This window comes from Diceros bicornis, chromosome 21 (genome assembly GCF_020826845.1).
Source record: "Diceros bicornis minor isolate mBicDic1 chromosome 21, mDicBic1.mat.cur, whole genome shotgun sequence".
NCBI classification, from domain to species: domain Eukaryota; kingdom Metazoa; phylum Chordata; class Mammalia; order Perissodactyla; family Rhinocerotidae; genus Diceros; species Diceros bicornis.
Window position 1 is genome coordinate 11,614,401 of NC_080760.1, and position 20,347 is coordinate 11,634,747.

Sequence of the window (20,347 nt, forward strand, 5' to 3'; positions counted from 1 at the left end):
ACTAACATCCCAGAATTCGGGTTGAATTCTTCTCTTTACTATCCCAGGCAGTTTAGCTGTAACGTGTGGGCATCTGAATATGCCATTAGAAACCAAGGCTCTGACAAATATATTATTTGCAATTTCTTGAATATTATTTTTTTTTAGGTACATCATTTAAAATAAATAAATTGCTTTGATTTACATTCATCTAGGACTTCCACTGGCTTATTTATGATCAAAAAAGAGGTGTGTCCTCCAGAATACATAAGGAGACAAAAAATTATAATTTACAACAGTGATTCTCAAACTGGAATATGTCTCAGAATATACCTTAAGAGAACGTTCAAACACCGATTGCTGGGCCCACCCCAGGTTATGATTCAGTAGGTCTGGGATGGGGTAGAGAATTCGCGTTTCCAGTAAGTTCCCAGGTGATGCTGATGCTGCTGGTCCATGGAAACCACCGTGAGAACCATTTATCTATATCATTTGAACCATGTTTCCAAAGCGCTCCGCTGATCTTCGGAAAGTCTGTCATCTGCAGAACATCAGCAATATCCTTGTAAAAACAAGAGCCATTTCCATTGATAAGCGAAACTGACCTTCCATAAATTTTTGAAAGCGACAAATTAAGAGAAATACTTACAAAATATCCATCAAATTAGAAAGAGTATTCTTTCAAGGTATACTATGTAATGATATTCTCTGAAACTCACAAGTCCTCCCCTATCCCTTTCAAAGGATTCAATGGAAATGCTGACACAAATATAAGAGGGCAAAAATATTTAAAGAAAGCTGCATTAATATAAGAAAATTATATTTTTCAAGAAAACATATATCATGCACTGCATGAATTATTTTAGCAATCTCTCTGGAGTCCTTAGGAGAAATTTTATCAGGATATCAAATTGCCAGTCATCTAAGATTACTGGTGGAAGAAACTGTTGGCTGAATTTACTGTGTAACTGAAAAGATGAAAATATTTTCTTACTATTTCTTTTGCTAGAGTCTTACTCAATATGTCTGCTGGAAGACTGAAACTTTACACCCATCCTCCCAAACTATATAGAACTAACTTCCCAAAATACTGTCTACAACTGTCAAAACCCCTTGACTTTGTTTCTAATTTCAGAAATTATGTTAGAAAGTTTTTTTAAAGTGTTATATGTTGTATTATATTCTTAGTAAATATAATCATGATAAATTATCAGATTTATAATACATGCAATTTTAACTAAAATGCAGCTAGCTGCCAGTAAAGCTGTATGGCAAAAAAATAAATATATTACTTTTCCTTAATTCTGAAAGAAAATACTTGATTCTTAAATACCATTTACCAAAATTTTATAAGATTCACTTAATTTTTATCCCTCATAATTAACATGCTTTGGGTATTCTTTCTTTCCTTTACAATCTCTGGGAATCCCAGTCCACTCTCATCCACTCACTCACGCATTAAGCAGACAGCTGCTGAGGGCCCCTATATGCCAAGCTCACGGGTAGGCTGGAACGGCATTATCAGACCTAGGAAATCAAGATCAAGAAGAGTTGATGACGCTTAAAATATCCATTTTCAACAACAAAGAATAGTCTGTATCTTGGGATACACCAAAGGTCAGATGGAATTCAGCTCTCTAGCAACCGCCCCAACAGCAAGAGATGCGAACATCAGTAAGCGAGAGGGCCTCTGAGCCACCTAAAGTGATGTCACAGACCAGAACCGCCACTCCTTAACATCCGAGAAACCATAATGGGCTCAGGCTTTCACTTAAGCACGTGCTTTACTGTTTTACTCACCATCCTAAATTGAGTTATCCGGTTTCCAAGTTAACAAACGACTGGAATGGGTAAAGGGTGTGCATGTTAGGGCACATGACAGAGAGAGAAGAGAGAAAATCCTATCAAGTGTAGACAAAACTCAGAAAATCCCATCAAATGTAGACAAAGCTCACCAAGCACAACAGTCTAGAGCCCCTTTGTGGGATTCAAAGACGGTCCCCTATTCCTAAGAACAAAGAGCAGCACTGTACACCTTTAGTAACCTCTTGCATGTAAACTCAACTTTTTAGGGGATACACAGCATACTTACAATCATTATTATTATCGCCCAGTAAAGTAAAAGTAAGCAAGGCAGAATAACTGTCTCCACTTTAAGACAAAAAAAGTGAAACTCAGGCAGACAGTGCACTGACTGTTCATGGTCATATCACTAAGTGGAACAATCTTGATTCATGCCCAGGAATTAACATTCTCAATGCCTGGTGCTTTTTGATGGATGGCCTCATAAAACATAATATTTTAATTGTTCATAATATAAACCCAAGTTGTAAAGCAAAAGATAAAACGTGCTCAGCACAAACGGATCCAGAATAGAGCTAAGTATGAAGACCACACCATTCAAAACAACTGATCAAGAAGGACAAAAATTTTAAACAAGTAAAGAGAAGCAACTTTGTGGCTTAAAGAGATCCTCTTCTGCTCTCTGTAAAACACTACAAAATAGCTTAATTCTCCATGAGTTTGTGGTAGAAAGTGTGCTGACTTCACACCGTTATGGACCAAATGCTTTGCCCCCAGAAGACATCAGTAAAATGTTGATGAAGACGAAAAACGAACAGAAAGACATTCTTCTAAGCAGCAAAGAGTTAAATAATACCAACAGATAACTCTTCCTTTCAACAAAGTTCTTTAGAAATACTTCTAGGGCCGGCCCCATGGCTTAGCGGTTAAGTGCACGCGCTCCGCTGCTGGCAGCCCGGGTTCGGATCCCCGGCGCCCACCGCTTCTCCGGCCATGCTGGGGCCGCGTCCCACATACAGCAAATGGAAGGATGTGCAGCTATGACATACAACTATCTACTGGGGCTTTGGGGGGAAAATAAATAAATAAAATCTTTAAAAAAAAAAAAAAGAAATACTTCTAAATTGCACAAAATAAAAAAAAGTTTTGAAAGCCAGATCACACATACATTCACCAATGTTTTTGGCTACTTCATGCTCAGCAAGCAAACACTGGTATGTAAGAGAACGCCTAGGGAATTAGGAAGTTGAGTTTTGCCTTTGATTTCTACCACTCTATATTTTATAAGCCAATGATTAGGAATATTCTGGAAGGCTAGAAGCAAATAAAGTGCTTTCTAAGGACAAAAATCTGCATTTTTATTCCTTTAATATTTTCCTGTCTCTAGGTCGTACAAACACAACGAATGCTAGAGCAGAAATGCAAAAGAAAATAAATGTTAACAGGCCTTTCAAATGATGTGTTCCCCTAAGTGCTGAGTATATAGGCTCAGACATAATCATAATAAAGAGGGAGCAACTCCCATCTCACATGAAAAGTGTCAGAATCAAGGCCTTTCTTCCTTCCAGTCATATCCTTGTCAGGACACATGTTAAGCATTTCAAATGCAAGAATATATAAATTGTTACCACAGGACCCTCAAATTTTATTATGTATTTTCCTCCCGATAACTGGAGAATCATGAAAGCACACAAGTGCCGAGGAAGGCAGTGAAGTTAAATCACGCCAAGTTCAGATGTAAAGTAACGATACACTCAGAAGCACAGCAATTGTCTTTCTCAAAGTTCCAAATAACTTAGCACTCCATCAAAATCATCCCAGATTATTAAGAATGGTCTGTTTATTTTGTCAAACTCTTTAAGACTCTTGTTAAAGCCATAAACACATGATCAAGACACCCTCTGATATGCCTGCTTCCTAAAGAGCACTGCTGCCTATCTAATTACATAGCTCTTAAGGCCAAACTCTTTACAGGATTGTGTTCTCATCGGTACTTTCAAAATTATTTTCTTGCATGAGCATCGAGCACACTGTATGATGTAATAAACCACACAGAATTAAAAGAATCCCTCTAATAAAGTGAGCCTTTTTACAGACTACACTTATCACTTAGCCTTTAAAAGGGAAATGGGGAAACAGGAGTGAAATCTCCCAGAGAAAGTATCCCACCATTTTAAAAATCAACTGTTTTTTTTTGGGGGCGGGGGGGTATGACAAAAAAAGATATCTCCTTTCCTACACCTTACATATCTTCTGGAAACACTGTCCGAATGCCTAGATCCTCCTGGGGCAGAACCATGAGGACCCAGCAGTCTCACTATCAAGAGTTCTAATTTTTTTTTTTAACCACATAATATTTAACAATTTTGTTTGCCAATGTGTTGAATGTACCATTTACTTTCCAATTTTCTACTAACGCAAAACATAGAAAATCATCCATTCTGATCAACAAAAGATAGCCAGGATTACCACATCCCAAGAGCCTGGAAAGGTGATGTTTTAGTTAACCTATACAGCTTTGTCAGGGAGTAAACTGACGATTTCTATTAGACTTTTCAAAATAATGACATTAGCCCCCTGATGCCTATTACTCTCACTGCACTCTTTCAAGAGAAGTAGGAATACACAGAGAAATAACCATCATTCTAACCTGTTTTCTCCAAGACCATTCTTGATGATTAAGACTCATGCTTTTCCATTTTTCTTTTACAGCAAAGAGAACAACTCTTCCTTCTATTCAAGTATTCCCTTTAAATGTTTCCATCCAGCTTCCATTACAAAATCTCCTCTCATCAAACCACAACATACTCACCCTTCCTCAAAAAGAAAACAAGAAAACAAAAAAGGAATCCAAAATCAGCAGACAGACCAGAGAATTCTATCCCTGCCATTTAACCATATCTATGGATCCTTGGGCAAAAGGCTTAATTTAGCCGATCTTCAGGTTTTAAATAGATCATGTGGTCACAGAAACCATTTGCAGTGCCTAGTGAGGATTAGAAACCATATAAGGTGCCTAGCCCAGGGCCTGGCACGTATAGGCTTTCAATAAAAGGCTGCTCTTACTATACTATCAGAGATTTACTCTGTTCAGAAATGGCAGTTATATATTCCCTTTGAGATTAAGAGGATTTCCTGATTCCTTTGATTGGAACTCTATGGGTTGAAAAACATAATTAAGCTAGACATTCTCAGAAAGTACATTTACATTAATATTAATTAATGCAAACAGCTGTTTGAGAAAGTCAGCCAGATAAACCTGCTTCTTGGTCAGGTGTGAAATCCTATTGTTCTCAAGTTACGAGTCATTTAGGTTAATGACTTATTCCACTAGATACGGTTAGCTACCAAAGAACCACAACTGTACACAAAGAAGTTGCTTTCGAGAAATACTATACCCACTGTCATACACAGAAATTAAAATTTAATAAACAAAAATCAATGTCCTATCCTTAGTATAAGAACAACAAACTAAAAATTTTAAGTTACATTAACAGAGATCCAGTCTGGAGCAAGTGGGAGACAAGGCTTTCTAATAAGCATCAGAACGGCCCATGGCCCACCCTTCCCCCATGTCCTTGACTCCTAATCCCTTTAGGTACTACCTCACCTCTGGCTTCCTTTACCGTCTCTTCCTGTATCCAGGCTCTTATACTCTGTATCACAATTACTATTTACTTCTCTGCCTGGAGCACTAGAACTCAAAACTGGTTGAGGGCATGGAGGACTGAAGCATAGTTGTCTGATCCTTGGCACACTTTCAGCAACCTACAAATGTCTACTACCTGAATTTCTTTATTAGGGTACCCTTTCAGTTGTCATAGCCTTACATTATTCGACCTGCTTAATACGCTGGTAATTAACCACATTTATTAGGTTCTCTGATTTCCAAACAATTATAAGATAAATTTGATGGCACACTTTTGCCACAGGCCAAGTGATTACCGTTACAGCATTTTCTCCCAGATAGTCTGCAGTCCTGGAGTAGGAGAGGAGAAGCACAGGGTCAGAGTGATTCAGGGTGGGAGATAGAAGACAACAAAGTAAGACTGACACTAACGGGGTAACATGTTTTAATGTGCATTTGAGATTTAGAAGCAGCATGGTCAAGAAGGTGGACTGGGAGAATCTTCTGAATTTAATAAACCACCTGAGCAAGTCGCTTAACCTCTATGAGCCTCAGTTTCAACATCTGTAAACTCTTGCACTTGCAAGATCAACCCTCAGGCTCTACAGTGTATTTGTTCCTCTGATGACTCAGAAGGCTGTTCAGAATATTATTAAGTACAGCATCTTCTCTGCACACATCAAATATCAGTGGAGTGATGAGATGGTTAATAAACATTTATGACTATATAATGTCCACTAAGCTAATGCTTACTCTAAGAAATAAAAATAAACTAGTTTTCTTATGACAACTTCAGAAATTATCACCACTCCCCAATAAAAAAGATTAAACACTTATCTTTTTCAATAGATCATTTACTGTAGAGAAAGATGCCTTGTAAAAGTTCCGAGTATTATTTAAAATATATAGAACTGAAAGGTTAAGTACCTAGAAATATTAACAGAAAATAATTTAAAAAGAAAAAGGGAGAGGTTCCAGGATTTGAAGAAAAGTTGTTACTTCTAAATGTCTGTTACACAGAAGTCATGTTCACACAATCTATATTTATAATTGGATATTTGTGGCTTATACAGTTTTCCTTTAATAGCTGGCAGCAGGCTTATTTGATACAGCAAAGAGTTAGCCTGACACAATGGCAAACCAACTTGCAAAGTAAAACAGTGACAGTGTATGGATCATTGTGTCTTTTGTTCTTGTATAATAGCGTTTAGATGCATCTATTTAAAAAAAAAATAACCAGGTGCATTATCTAAACGTTCAGTTACGAGGGACACTAACAGTTGTCTGTCCATGGCAATTGCATTTCTGTTTTTTACACAAATCATCGCTTGCAAGCATTGATGTTAAAAACAGAAAAACAGACAGTACACAGTGGCTATAAATGCCAAATCAATTTTCAGCAGATAATAAAGTCCATGTTTTACAATCAGCAATGCACTGTTTTACTACTCAAAAATGTAAGCTAATAATATATAGCTCTACTAAATGGAAAATGCAGATATGCTGTTAAAAAATGGGCCGGCTGTGAGAGGATGGATCATTTCTGCAGGGACCTTCTTAAAGCTATGTGTAAGTGTTTTGAAAATATCACATGATGTGGCCATGTGTTAAAAATTACAGCCAGTTAAGTTCTCTGCTAAGAAAAATATGTGGGCAATTTATGAAATGCACTCCAGGATGGAGATGTCTTAAGTAAAACCAGATTTTGAAAACAAACCTTTTTTTTTTTTTTGTGGAAACTTGAACTTAAAAAAAAGTTCCAGGCACATCTGGAGAGCAGGACCATTGAGAAAGGGTGGTCTGACCTAACACTAGCCATCTTCTGAAAGAACAGCACTATTTCTGGGCTACACAGACTGTGCTCACTTACTGTCCTTTTAAGGAAACAGTCCTGAAAGCATTTTGTAGATCAACATATGCTCTTTGATAACATTATACCAAGATTGATAAAAATATAAATGTTTCAGAAAGCTTGGAGTCATCTCCTCCTGAAACAATATAACGCCAAGATCCTCCAGCCTTCTCCTAAGTAAACATTTTCCTTTTCTTAAAGACAAGGATCTAGTTGTTACAAAGTGACATGCAGTGAAATGATATTTCCTTATATTGAGTTAAATCATAAAAATAGTTTCATCTATTTCTTTAAAGCATGTGTGGCTTCCTTTGACTTTTTATAGCTCATTTTGTAACAACTGCTATCTACAGCTAAAGTGTGTTTTTTTAAACCAAAATAGTTCCAGAAATCCCTAAATTAAGACTTTTTTACCTACCCACCCCCACAGATTGGTATGTCTTTGAATAAGTTCAGTTTGTGCATATCTGTTTCTAGGGATCCCCATTTTTATGAAAAAGGTCCTAGATCTGAGAATTGTTACATCAAATTTGAGAAAACCAAGAACCAGTTCTAACACCTGACCTATCAAAAAAAAATAATAATAAATGTTGATATATATAGTCAAATAAAAGAAAGTGACAAAACCAGATTACCCAAAACACATCCTTTTAATCTTCTACCCATAATGTCTTATTTAAAAATATAAAATCTGCCCCAGATGGTTAAAATTATCCATTAATATAAGTACATATGTATGGACTAAAATACGCTAAAAACACATTAAGAGGTAGTCCACCCCATGGCAGAGTTTAAAAAGTGCAGATGGGTGTCAAAAATAGCAAGTGTCAGATCTGCTCAAGTACCCCATTCTGGCACATGCTCAGTCACAGCTGTTAATATATTCCCCGCATCCAAGGACAAGGTTTTCTGACAGTTGATGAGAGAGCAAGTGAGAAACACTGCCCACACTCTACAGACCAGTCAGATACGAACGACTTAACCCTAAGACAAACTGACCAATGATTCTAAAACTTTAAACACAGTGCAACACATTTTAAATAAGGATGCTTGGGAGATTACTTTAAAATCACATAATTAGTTAGGGGTAGCAAGGGTCCTAACTCATCTTTGTCACCTATTATCATTCACTAATGGCTTTGGGTCATTGTGGGGTTCTGTTTTACCAAAACAAAATATAGACTCTTCAAAATGCTGATAAATCATTTAACACATATTTATTAAGAGTATAAAAACAAAGAAGATTCAAGTTATGACATAAAAATCAGAAGAAACTGTGCTACAATACTCTGGCAAAATAAAAAAAACATAAGCACTTTTTCACACCCATTCTATATCACGTACCCAAGGCACATGACATCTTCAGTTGGATGGTGCATATAAATCAAGATGAGAGCTTAAAGAGTTAAAATGACCTTTCGAAGACCTCAGTCGTTGTCTTTTTGTAAACTGATGTTCCCCATATTTCAGCTACATACATACCTAGTCTACTGAACTAATGAAAAAGTGCAGTCACAAATGCATCCTTTCTGCCCATATATCAAAAATGATGAGAACTACAAGGCACATCTTGAAGGGAAAAACATTCTTGAAACAACTGGCAATACCTACACACAACTGTGGTTGCAGAAAACTGGCAGATAATGTTTCAAAACACCATCTGTGAGGTGTACAAACTCTGTGACCAAGCACAGCCTCCTCTGCTGTCCTCCCCAAATAACCCGCACAAATCAGCCAGCAGGAGGATCTCTATCCGCCCTGTCTTTTGTATCTTGGAGGTAGGCTGCTCAAAGTAGGCACAGGGCAATCCAGACAGTTCTTGAGAAAAGCAGAAACAACCCTTTCCCCATCAGGCTTCTTTCTCCATAAGCAGAGCCCTCGCTGGCAACAATCACAGAAACACTCTAGGCTCCAAAGATAATATTTTTCAGAGGAAATCGACATACACTAAATTTCCAGGACTACAACAGCTTCAGCAATTCAGCAGACTTTTTTATATTTTATTAACCGATTTCAATTATTTGCCTGATGACATCTAAGGACTGTGATTTAAGGCAAGACTGAAATTATTTGTAGTTCCAAAGCTTCCTCCACTTTCTCTGACAAACAGCTTTTTAAAGAGACCTTATACCAGGATTCCGCCATAACCTGAAAACTCTTTCCACAGATGATATTTCCAGGATACAAGGTACAGATGACAGCCACAAAATCCAGAACAGAAACAATACTTGAGCTAAATCTCTCAAGTAAATTGCTCCGGCAAACATCCGTGGCTGGACTTTGCCCTCAGCCTTTAAAACACACCTCCCAAATTTTAAAAGCAAGGGCTCCAAACCCTGCACCCGTCTTTGGGTCCTGATGGCTCTCTTTGCGCCACCTTCCACTCTCCCCTCTGTCACCCCACATAAAATACAGTGCGCCGCGGGGCAGAAGGTATTCTCCGGGCATAATAAAAAGTAAGCTTTCTTCACTTCACGGTCAGAGCGAGAAACCGGAGCAGGGCTAACTCACCAGGCATCCTTGAATCCAGAGTCCACACGGAAAGTGGCTCTCTCCTAAAAGCGAGCGCGATCGGGGCTCATGCCTCCTGTTCTGGAATGAGCGGCGGCGGAGAGAGGAGGGCCGTCAGAAGGGGCTGGGGCGGCATAGCCCGAGGCAGGGTGCTGGGCGCGTGCGCCTGCCAGGCAGAGACAGATGGAGAGCTGACACTCCGGATTGCACTTGGAGCAGAAATGTGGATGATGACAGGAGCACATGTGGCCTTGAACCCAGCCCTGTCTCCTCAGGCAGAACAATGACAGGGATGTGTGTGCAAAGTATCACAACCCCTATCTCCTCTTACCCACTCTACTTCTCTCCCCAAGTTCCAGAGCACCAAAGAACAGAAAGTAAAAGGCAGAATGATAAGCTAAATGCTGAATAATTCATTCACCACCGCCCCCCTCCCGTTACAAGTTAACCCTTATTTTGCCAAAAGAATGGAAAGACCTGGCCCCCTACCACTGCTCACAATTAAAGGCTTCCCTTCATCTTCTCATGTTAACAGCCATAATTGGCAACTGTATTAAAAAACAAACATAGGTACATACCTCAAAGCTTGTTTATTGAACTGGAAATCTAAAACAGTATAAAAACATTTTTATAAGACTTTGTATATTGTGCCAGTTTATCACAGTGAACAAAGTATCAGAATCATTCCCTTTGTCAGCTTCTCAGTAATGTGTGTAAAATAGAACACTTTGAGAAGCAGAAGCAGACCACTTTTATTTTACTAGAGTGCTTTTAACCCCCGGGATCCCCGCGTTGACATGCTCCAAACATTTTCAGCTTACTCTCCTATCTTGCATAGAGATCCATGGGAGATGAAAACAAAATCTTCACTGTAGAGCCTTTTCAAAAGCTGAACAATCACGTCCTCCTGATTCCTGATTTTTTGCACACCCTTAAATGTTTATCCTTCCCATGAATAACACATACCCAGCCAGGTTCAATGGACTCTTCCCTATTAAGCTTTAATGGACACCATGATATATAAAAGTACACTCTTTTGTTATAGTGCTTTATCTAAAGCTGGCTATTTTCCTCTCAGCAGTCCTTCTTTAGTCCTTTGTAAAACATCCTTGCCTCATAGGAGAAACCTACGCCTGCCTGCCTTGCATGCCTTTTCTAAACACACAAAAATGCCAGGCAGAAGGAAAATACGTTCTCTTCTGAAACTCTTCCTCAATTTAACACTTGCAAATCTTTCCGAGGTCTGTGTGTGTTTGTTTTAACAGGAGGGCACGTGATGAGGCAGATCCCTCAGGCTTTACCTTTCCAATGTATGTTCCATCCCCTGTAAACACAGCAACAATTCTACTCCGGAGCCTCTGACCAGCCTGCTAGCTCAAGGAACACGACAGACGGGTGCATCCCCTTAACTCTTGCTATCCCTTCACAGTCTCCAACATGTCCTTTGCTTATTGGACTTCCACAGCCCCCAAATACTGCATCCAGGAAGCACTGCTTCATCTAGTGAACCCCTCAAAAATCCATCACTGTCAGAGACAACTTGTAAAAAGACTACAATTCATAATGATTACTCCGTTCTGTCACTAATAGTATACTGCACCCTATTTATGAGGCCAATCTTTTTGTTCATCTTAGATGTCACTTGTAATGAGGTTCTGTGTAATGGATTTCAGTACAGTTAAGCACCAAGCTCAAACATTCTTATGACACAAAGCTTTATAGCAGGCATGAGTGTGATAATCAATTAAGTCCTACTATAAGGGCCTTTATGGAATCCAGCATCCTAAATCTGTAGGTTTTCATTTTTAAAGAGAGTACTTTTTTTTAAAAGCCACCCAATGCTACATGCCGCTGATTATTTTTTATACTATACCTACATTAGAAAGAAAACATTTTCACAGTGGGAAACCCAACCTTTCATCAATATGCACGGTGAATCACTTGTGAAATAGAAAATCAGATGACAGAAATGCAGTACACTTTAAGAAAACTGGATGATATCGGTTTTAAAACTGGGTCTTAATATCAGTACACTTCAAGTCCCTAAACCACAGCTCAGAAAATTGAACTTCCATATGCCGTGTGATTATGTATCTTTTCTATGTGTAAAAAAGCTTTTTAAGCTGTTATCTGACTACAGTAATTGCCACTTTAAATTGATCCACGTCAACAAAACCGGGATCTCTGGAGACTCTCACCTACAAGTCTGACTGCAGGAAGGGCCTCACTGAACGTGTGTGCATCTAAGACTAGTTCAGCGTTCTCTCAAGGAACCAGTTTCCTTCTTTTATTCTTTAGTCCATGGGGGCCAGCAAAGCAGCAGAACCCCATTTGGCAGTTCTCCGTGAATAGGGAAACCTGGGTATGTAGTTCCACACAGTTACTGAGACAGAAATAACTTTCCCATTAATAAAAAAAAAAGAAAGAAAGAGTATAAGGAGCCAAGATCTCTAACATCCAAATTGTATAATAAAAATAGACAATAACATGATGAAGGCATTTATGTAGGTGAATGGGGGAAAAAGAATATGTATTGCAAAAGTTTTCTCCAGCACAAAACACTGTCCTCAATCACCATCAGGAAACATGTTTTATGAAATAAAAATATATTCAAAACAATAACAAAGAATACATCGCTGTTCAATTAAGTAACTTCCTCAGGAGAGCCATGTCAGTTAACACATGTCTTTTAATTAAGAACACAGAGCATTTTTAAAAGAGAGTCATCTAAATAATCACTTTCCAAATCGGTAAATTTAGTCAACGACTGAATGCCGGGCTCCCAAAAAAATACATAAATTGGTTTTTGACAATAAATTTAGATCATTCACTAGAAAGGCATTATGGTATTGTATTACTCCAAGGTATTTTTCACTTGTTTCCAAAACAGACCAGCCCTAACGTACAGATTTTCCTTTGTTCAAACCTGACTTACCAGTAGGGACTAGCAGTCTACTGAAACCGCCTGCAGTTAATGAAAGCTCTCCACACTGGTGAAGGGAGAACTTAAGTTAAAGCTTTTCCACAGGTCTTCTCAACTTTCCTCTCTGCTTCCAGCAGGCTGTTGTGATACACTGTGACTTCACACAGTGGGTATTAAGTGAGTTAATTCAAAGGAGCTGAAACCTCATTGATCCTAATTGAAAGCAATACACCCAACCAAATACCTTCCTACCCCATCTGCTCGGGCCTGCCACCAGCTATTCAATACAAGAGAATTAATAGTTTCGGATATTCTAACTGACCCAATAAAGGCACTCATTTAAGCAGGGCTGCATTAACAAAACGAAAAAACAAGGGCAAAATGGGTTCAAATGGAGCATTTTACTCCTAGTTGCCTTTAACAAAGCTGAATAACGCTTATTCTGACTTTTTATGTGCAAGACTTGATAAACTGAATGAGAAGGCACTCAATGATCAGCCAATGAGCATTGATGAATGGTCATTAAGACCCCCCTGCTCTTAGGGGAGACCCTTCCACCAAGCGGCACACCAGCTTGAAAGGGCGGACTCACTAACGTCCAGATTTCTCTGCTCACTTGTTCCACTCTCAAGTTCAGACCACTGGCCAGCAAATGAGGCTGACATATTGGAAAATGATGTTTTATGGGCGAGTGGTAAAAAATAAAATGGAGGCATTAGCTCTGCTTTCAAATTCAAATCTGCTAGTTTTGTCAGACCCCAAAGGTTTTGATTTTCCACCCAGCTGGAAGCTATTAGTGTTTTCTAAAGGCATCCCACTGACAGGGCAAGCCTACCTAATGTGTGAGCTGTTGGGCTAAGGGAGATGGACCCCTCTTTTGGATGATTTCCTAACTTCTCATCACTTTGACAGTCAATTAAATAGATACAACACCTAATAAAAAGGTACATTAATTTGTTTCTGCCACTGAAAGACATCTGAAACTGTATGAAATAAAGGCCATAATAGATTGTCTCCTGACAAAGATAAATCCAATTATACTTTGTCTGCAAGAAAAACAAATGGTTTATGTTTTAGCTAGGCTACAATGTAAGATATAGCCAACCACCCAGAAATGAGTGGGATAGGAAAAAAATTAAGTTAAAAAGTTCACTGAAGTATTCCACAAAGGTAAGAAGTTATCTGTCATTTTAACTTCTTTTTATAAATGTCTGTTGTAAATAACTAGATACATTCACACTTCTTCCCTCAAACATTTCCTTTGGGGGAGATGGCTGGCAAGCCTTCGCGCCTCCCCAACTTTCAGCCAGCCCACAGAAGAGCTCACGAGAACTTTGCTTAAATGACAAAAGAACAGGAGACATGATTGCCATCTTAAGAATCTGAAGGGTGTATAAACATCAAGGGGTCAAAGAGTTATTTAGGGCTGTCCAAGAGGGCCTAAGTGCTAACAATAAGATGAAAATAAAATAAAACATGCTCCATAGAGGAAGTCTGTCTTAATAGGTGATTATACCAGATATCACAGCAGCAGCAAAGCTTCACTACTTGGACCATTTGCAACTAGATGACAAAGCACTATGCAACAGTGTCCCATGGAGAACAGCTGCACAGCCTGTCAAGAAATGCTAACTTCCCAGGGCAATAGCAGGTCCAGAGCTGGAAGTCACGCCCCTTCCCTTCACCTAGGACATGTCCAACTCAAGGACTCAGGGGGCTTTGATTTGGTATCTCCATCAGCTAAAGTGAGTTAATAATGTGCTCTACAACTGTAATCTGAAGATTCCAATCATAACATATTTTTAAATAATAATGATTTCTTAAACTGATACGCCCAACTGTCTCTATATTTTTTCCTGTCCTCAATGTCTACAGAATGAAATGTTATATATCATTCTGACAATTTTTCAAGCAATATATTTGATTTTTAACTGTTTGAAGTCTAATGTTCTCTACATATGAATGAAAAGATGAGTATTAGTACATTTAAGTATGTTGGGCGCATGTATGTATATTTGTGCAAAATGAAATCTGTTTAAGATAAAATATCACTTGCTAAAAATAAACGAAGTCTATATTCATAATTATGATGAATCATTTCTGACAGTGCCAATTCCTTCACAGTATCACAATATATTGTAGCTCGTTTCCACCAACAACTTTTGATTTTCAATATCTACTACTCAAAAAAATTCTGAAATACTATAACGGATTTAACACTTGGATTGATTGAATGTTATATTATATAATTGGAAACTTCAAACCTAACTAACATCATTAAGTGTAGATTACTCCATAGCCACCAGCAGGGAGTTAAATTATTTTAAATTTTTTAAAATAAAACACTCCTTTAGTAATCCACAAGGCTGAACACTAGCTATATTAAGACAATCAATCTTAAAAAGTATACACTTGCATGTAAATTTGCAAGTAAGTTACCATTTACAGTTTCCTCATATTTTTTATAACTACAAAAATCATTCAGATAATACAGAAGACAACCTAACTACCCATCCCTTATCCATTTGACAAGGACTGTAACTCTATAGGGAAAACCTTTGTTTCAATGTCATCACCTCCCCAGCCTGACTAATGGCCAGTGAGTTTTGTTAAAACGCGAGGGTGATGGCGTATGCTCCAGTGAACTTTCCCTCCTCTCAGCACCAGAGACAAAAACCTGCAGCCCCGCTCTGTGCAGGCAGCCATCTGGACAGCTTCCCCTCCAAGCCCAGCCCACACCACACTGCAGGCAAAATCAGAGGGCTTGAGAGCTCTGTGGGGCTATTCATGACACACCAATTTCACATTTTCTGCTTGTATGCTTGCAACAATAAATGCTAATGAGGACTATGAATGACAATTTTAAAGACAATAAAAAGGTCTCCAAATCCCTTGCATATGGAGACACTGTTTTCAAAACCTCACCTTCTGTTACAGAGCTGTTAGAGTCTAAAGGAGAAAAAAAGAATAACCTAAGGAAAACAATAAGATGATCAAAGCACAACTGAATCCTTAAGATTTCCAAAGAAAGCAATCTGTGTAAGCCCAGCAACACCAGCTCTCATCACCCCCATGAATGCATGAGGTACCTTTACTCTCCACTACCTTCGCCTTGTGTAGACATGCAGCTTAATAAAAGCAGTTCCTCCTGATTTTTTTGGAGCCTGAGAATTCTAAGGGCAGCATTTGTCCAAAAATAATTATAACAGTCATCATCATATTTCGGCATAATATTTAACATTCCACGTATCTTTAAATAAATGTAAATGAAAATTGGTTCTCTTCTGATAACACGTATTCTTAAAAATACTGCAATAGTTCTGTGCAGTGAAATTATAAACCATGTTTACTTTCTTTTTTTTATTTTTCTCTATTTTCCAAATCTTCTAAAATGAGCATGTATTACATTTTGAACAGAAAAATAACTACTACTTCCAATGCAATGAAAGAACTGAACAAAATGGATATAAATGTTTTGACCTCGATAGGAACTATTTTACATAGTAACAAAAATAAAACAAAAGATTCATCTTCCTATAAATTGTGTAAAGGGTATTCTTTTTATTAACATGGATTAAAACACTTTCAACAAAATCCACCAGGTGGAGCAAATACACAGCAATAAAAAAAAATCCCAGAATTTTTTCACCGTATTCTTTTTTCACAGGACTTTCATCTCTAACAAATTCTCTACTTCTTTTTCTCTGTATTGCAAATTATCAAAATATATGCACGCATACTAATTTGCCACATTTGTAAACAAATTCAAACTTACTCAAAAATGATTTTTAGCTACCATGGACTCCATTACAAATTTTCATTCCCAAACTGCTTTATTTGTTCAAATAACACCCAATACAGCATATTTGCTTTTTTATCAATGTAAATTTTTAAATTATCCTATTGGGTTTCATTATGCATGCTCCTCCCCCACACAAGATCAAGCAGAAGAGCACTTAATGCAGTATATTCTGAAATACACTCAATAGTGGTTAAAACCTATAAATCTCAGCTCAATTCCCTTACTCTGTATGAAAATTTCAATTCTCATTGACTTTTTATTAAAATTACTCTTAACTGTATATACCAAAGTCTTATTAACATTTTGAAAGACTGTGACTTTTTATCTGTTATATAAAAATGTCCTGTTTTCATTCCTGACATAAGAACACAGTGACTAACAGAATATGATTTTTTCCCTTCTCTTTTCTAGAGTAATGCACTTTCCCCCATTCTCTTCTTGCACAGATCCATTTTTTTCTTGTCACTTCACTCCACACTTACTGAGCACACTCAGAGCAAGACGCCAACCCCACTTTCTTGTTCACATTTTGTTCTTTAATTCCTGATGCCACCTGCAAGCCACAACTCGCTCCATTCACTTTTCAAAGTCTTCCAAGTTTTTCTCACATTATACGCTCTCTGCTGCCAAGGCTTAATTCCACAAATGGCGCTCATGTGCCTCGCATTTAAGAAAGCTCCACTTGGATAGAACTACCAAAAAGCTGGAGCTTGAAAGGAGGGTACCTGGAGCCTGTCAGTGAAGGAGGACACCAGTTAGGATGCTGACTGTGGCTGAAAACATATTTATATGTTTTCTTTTTTTATATTTATACTGATGTTGAAAAGAGATATACTCTGAAGGAAACGCAGCAGGCTGATACATAAATAAACATGCACATGCCTGAGGATACACATAACACTTATGGCAGAGCTACTTATGCTAGTGCATAATAGATCACGGCGATGCCAGCGCCATCACAAGAGGCACCAGGCGAATCCAATTATTTAAATGATTATATACTTTTCACTGGAGTGGTATACAAATACATAAAATATTGATATTACTTCCATAAATATAATATGTAAAAGGAGTTTTCAGAATAATTCCTACCAAACTCTTCCCTGCAAAGTCCAATTCCTTTATTCTCTAAAAAGAACAGAATCAATCCCTGGAGCTCTGCTCAGGCACAACGCAGAGGTGCGCATTGCTCTCTTTACATGCCTGTAACTCCCAGTAACAGTAATGGGACGCACATATCTAAAGGGTGAATGCCCTTAAGGCTGCACGACAGAATCCTGATGAAGTAGTTGGAAAAACCAAATCACTACACATGTAGTCACACTTTCCCCTCCCTTTGCAGGAAACCCCACCACCACCACCTCTGCTCCCCCACCCACGGCTGGGACATTTCATCAGCCCACACTGTGGATAAAGAACCTGCTGGATTTCCTCTTGATAAGATAACATCTTGTTATACTCTGTGGATCTCCCAAATGGCTCCATCTCCAAGCATTCCTCAGTATATTTATCCTATACTACCTTCAAATTGGCCACACATTGCTGTCCAAATATTATTTCTCACCACTCCCAGCTTCATTAAAGGGTGTGGCTCTTCCCACAGCATATGTCCAAGTCCATATTCAAATTCCAAGGAAAGGAAAAATCCCAACCTTGAAAGTTCTATCTTTGTTTAAAGATGGACTATTCTATTTTCATGTACAGATTAAGATTCCAAAACCGTGTCATGAAAACAACCTCTGACTTACCAGTTTCACAATGATACTAGTGAGCCTCACCCAAAAAGACAACACACATAGGACACCATATAACAGGGATTAGTAAAAGAAGAACCCATTAACTAAGGCCTGTCCTCCACTGGTTAATGTCTGCTGCTGTTGATGGAGATATTGTTTCACAGCAAGGCCAGGGTGTAAAATGAAAGAGCCACATTTTTAAATCCATTAAAAAAAAAAAAATCAGGCAAATCTGTCAATGTAGACCAGAAGGAGAGAGCAGGGACAGAGCACTGGCAGGAACCTCCAATTCCTGACCAAACCCTCTTCCACACAATGCCTCCAGAGAGAAAGGAACCCGGGGCGGGAGCCAGCCTGACGCTGTGGGACAGACAGGGCTGGCCTTGCAGGATGTCAGAGCGCCAGGCGGCTGTGAGAGATACTGGGTTTCCACACACTCTCAGGCCGACTGTTGTGCTCTTCAGGTAATTACACAAGGAAGCAGGGCTGCTGGGTACGAGCCTCACCCCCACGCTGCGGCTCCACAGTTCTGCATATCAACTTCCGCAAGAACTGCCCGAGCATCAACAGAACGCTCTCCCTCTCTCACTTCCTTCTCCACCTCTTCCTAAAGCTGACCCAGAAACAAATCCTCCCTACAAAAACATCCACTGAATGGTCGAGTGTCTCTGTAATAAAAACCTCTGTGCTGTTCCCTGTCATTGCCTTCCCAAATTTAAAAAGCAAAAAATTACCCTAATGGCAGGAACTTCGTAAAAACCCACATATAACAAGTCCACATAAAACACTGGCATCTCAATTAAGATGGGTTATTCAAAGAAAATAATACCCAAATAATAATTTTTTCTTTAGTGTGTACTCGAGTAAAGTATGAATCCTCAAATTCAGAAAAGCCCAAGAAATAAATGACTTTGATAGTCCAGTTCACAAATTAAACATTTGTTGTGTTGTATAATTAATATTGTTATTTTTAGTTTTGATAATGGGCATTATGGTAAGCAAATACCACCTATGATCTGGTTTGTTATGTTTCATTGAAAATCTGATTTAAAGAAAACTCTAAAATATTTCTTGTGTACCATTAAAACTCAGGAATATAAAAAATATCCCTTAAAAGAAAGTGGTACATTTATATATATATATATATATATATATATATATATACATATAAAGCAATGATTAGAATCATATAAATAATATATTCTTCCTTCATCTGAAAATCCATAGAGTAAAACACTGGCTGAAAGAGACAGAGACCAAAAGAGAGAGGAATACAAAAGCATGCCTGCTTGTCTGTGTTCAACACAAAGAACATTAAATGAAAACAACTGGCATGCTGCCAAATTCCTATAGAGGCAAAGAGATTCAAATAAATTGATTTCACGCATCACACTGACCTGGGATCAGTGCACAGTGCTACAATATGCTCAAAGCTCCATGTGGGGTAGAGCCCATTAATGCTATCAGACCCCTCGAACATGACCAAGAAAAACTAAAAATAAATGCAGACACTCTCAAAAACCAGCAATTTTGCTTAAGAAAATAACTTTTCTCTTTTCCTACTAAAGATACCAATATTTGAAGGTACACAGCATCCTCTAATTTTTAAAGGATGTTTAATTTTTAAAGGAAGTTTTAAAAACTCACTCTTTTAAAAAATACAAATGTGGCTTCTGAAACACACACAGCATCTATAAACTAGAACTACATAAATATCCCATCCCAGGATACGAACATAAATACACACCACTTTGCAACAAAAGTTTCCGCTGTCGTAACTGTCTCCCATGCGATATTCCCCTTCTATCTTTTAGACAGCCAATGGATCTTTTCTTTTTTTTTAATATGACAAATATTGGACCCTTCTTAGTATTTTCTTAATGGCTTATAAGAGCAAGGTCCTCAGGCTGGACATCACCCCTAGCTGTCCCAGAGCTGCCCACTCCTCACAAGGGCGCGCGTTACAGGAGAACAGCTCTAAACCACATTCTAGAGAACCAAGCATTATGCACGTTTGGGGTATGCTTTAAAACACTGGGCGGAAACATAGCAGCGTTTTGCCTTTACTAGTTTCCACCTAAGCTGGTGGCTGTCCCCTTGGCATCATTTCCCC

At 38.3% G+C, this 20,347-nt stretch overlaps 1 protein-coding gene across 10 annotated transcripts in view; it reads right to left on the minus strand.

The window, feature by feature from the left end:
- The window catches only part of RUNX1T1 (RUNX1 partner transcriptional co-repressor 1), a 140,516-nt gene that overhangs the window by 91,674 nt on the left and 28,495 nt on the right, over positions 1-20,347 (minus strand). For 3 of the 10 annotated variants that reach the window (XM_058564590.1, XM_058564580.1, XM_058564588.1), the window contains exon 1: positions 313-458. The exons of 6 other annotated variants lie outside the window; for them this stretch is intronic. Coding sequence is in view for 1 of the 4 variants with exons in the window: in XM_058564587.1 (XP_058420570.1) it covers positions 9,774-9,780 (7 nt within the window). In the remaining 3 variants the exon portion in view is untranslated. Of the gene's footprint in view, positions 1-312; positions 459-9,773; positions 14,044-20,347 lie in introns of those variants that run through there. One more of the 10 variants, XM_058564587.1, reaches the window with a different exon arrangement.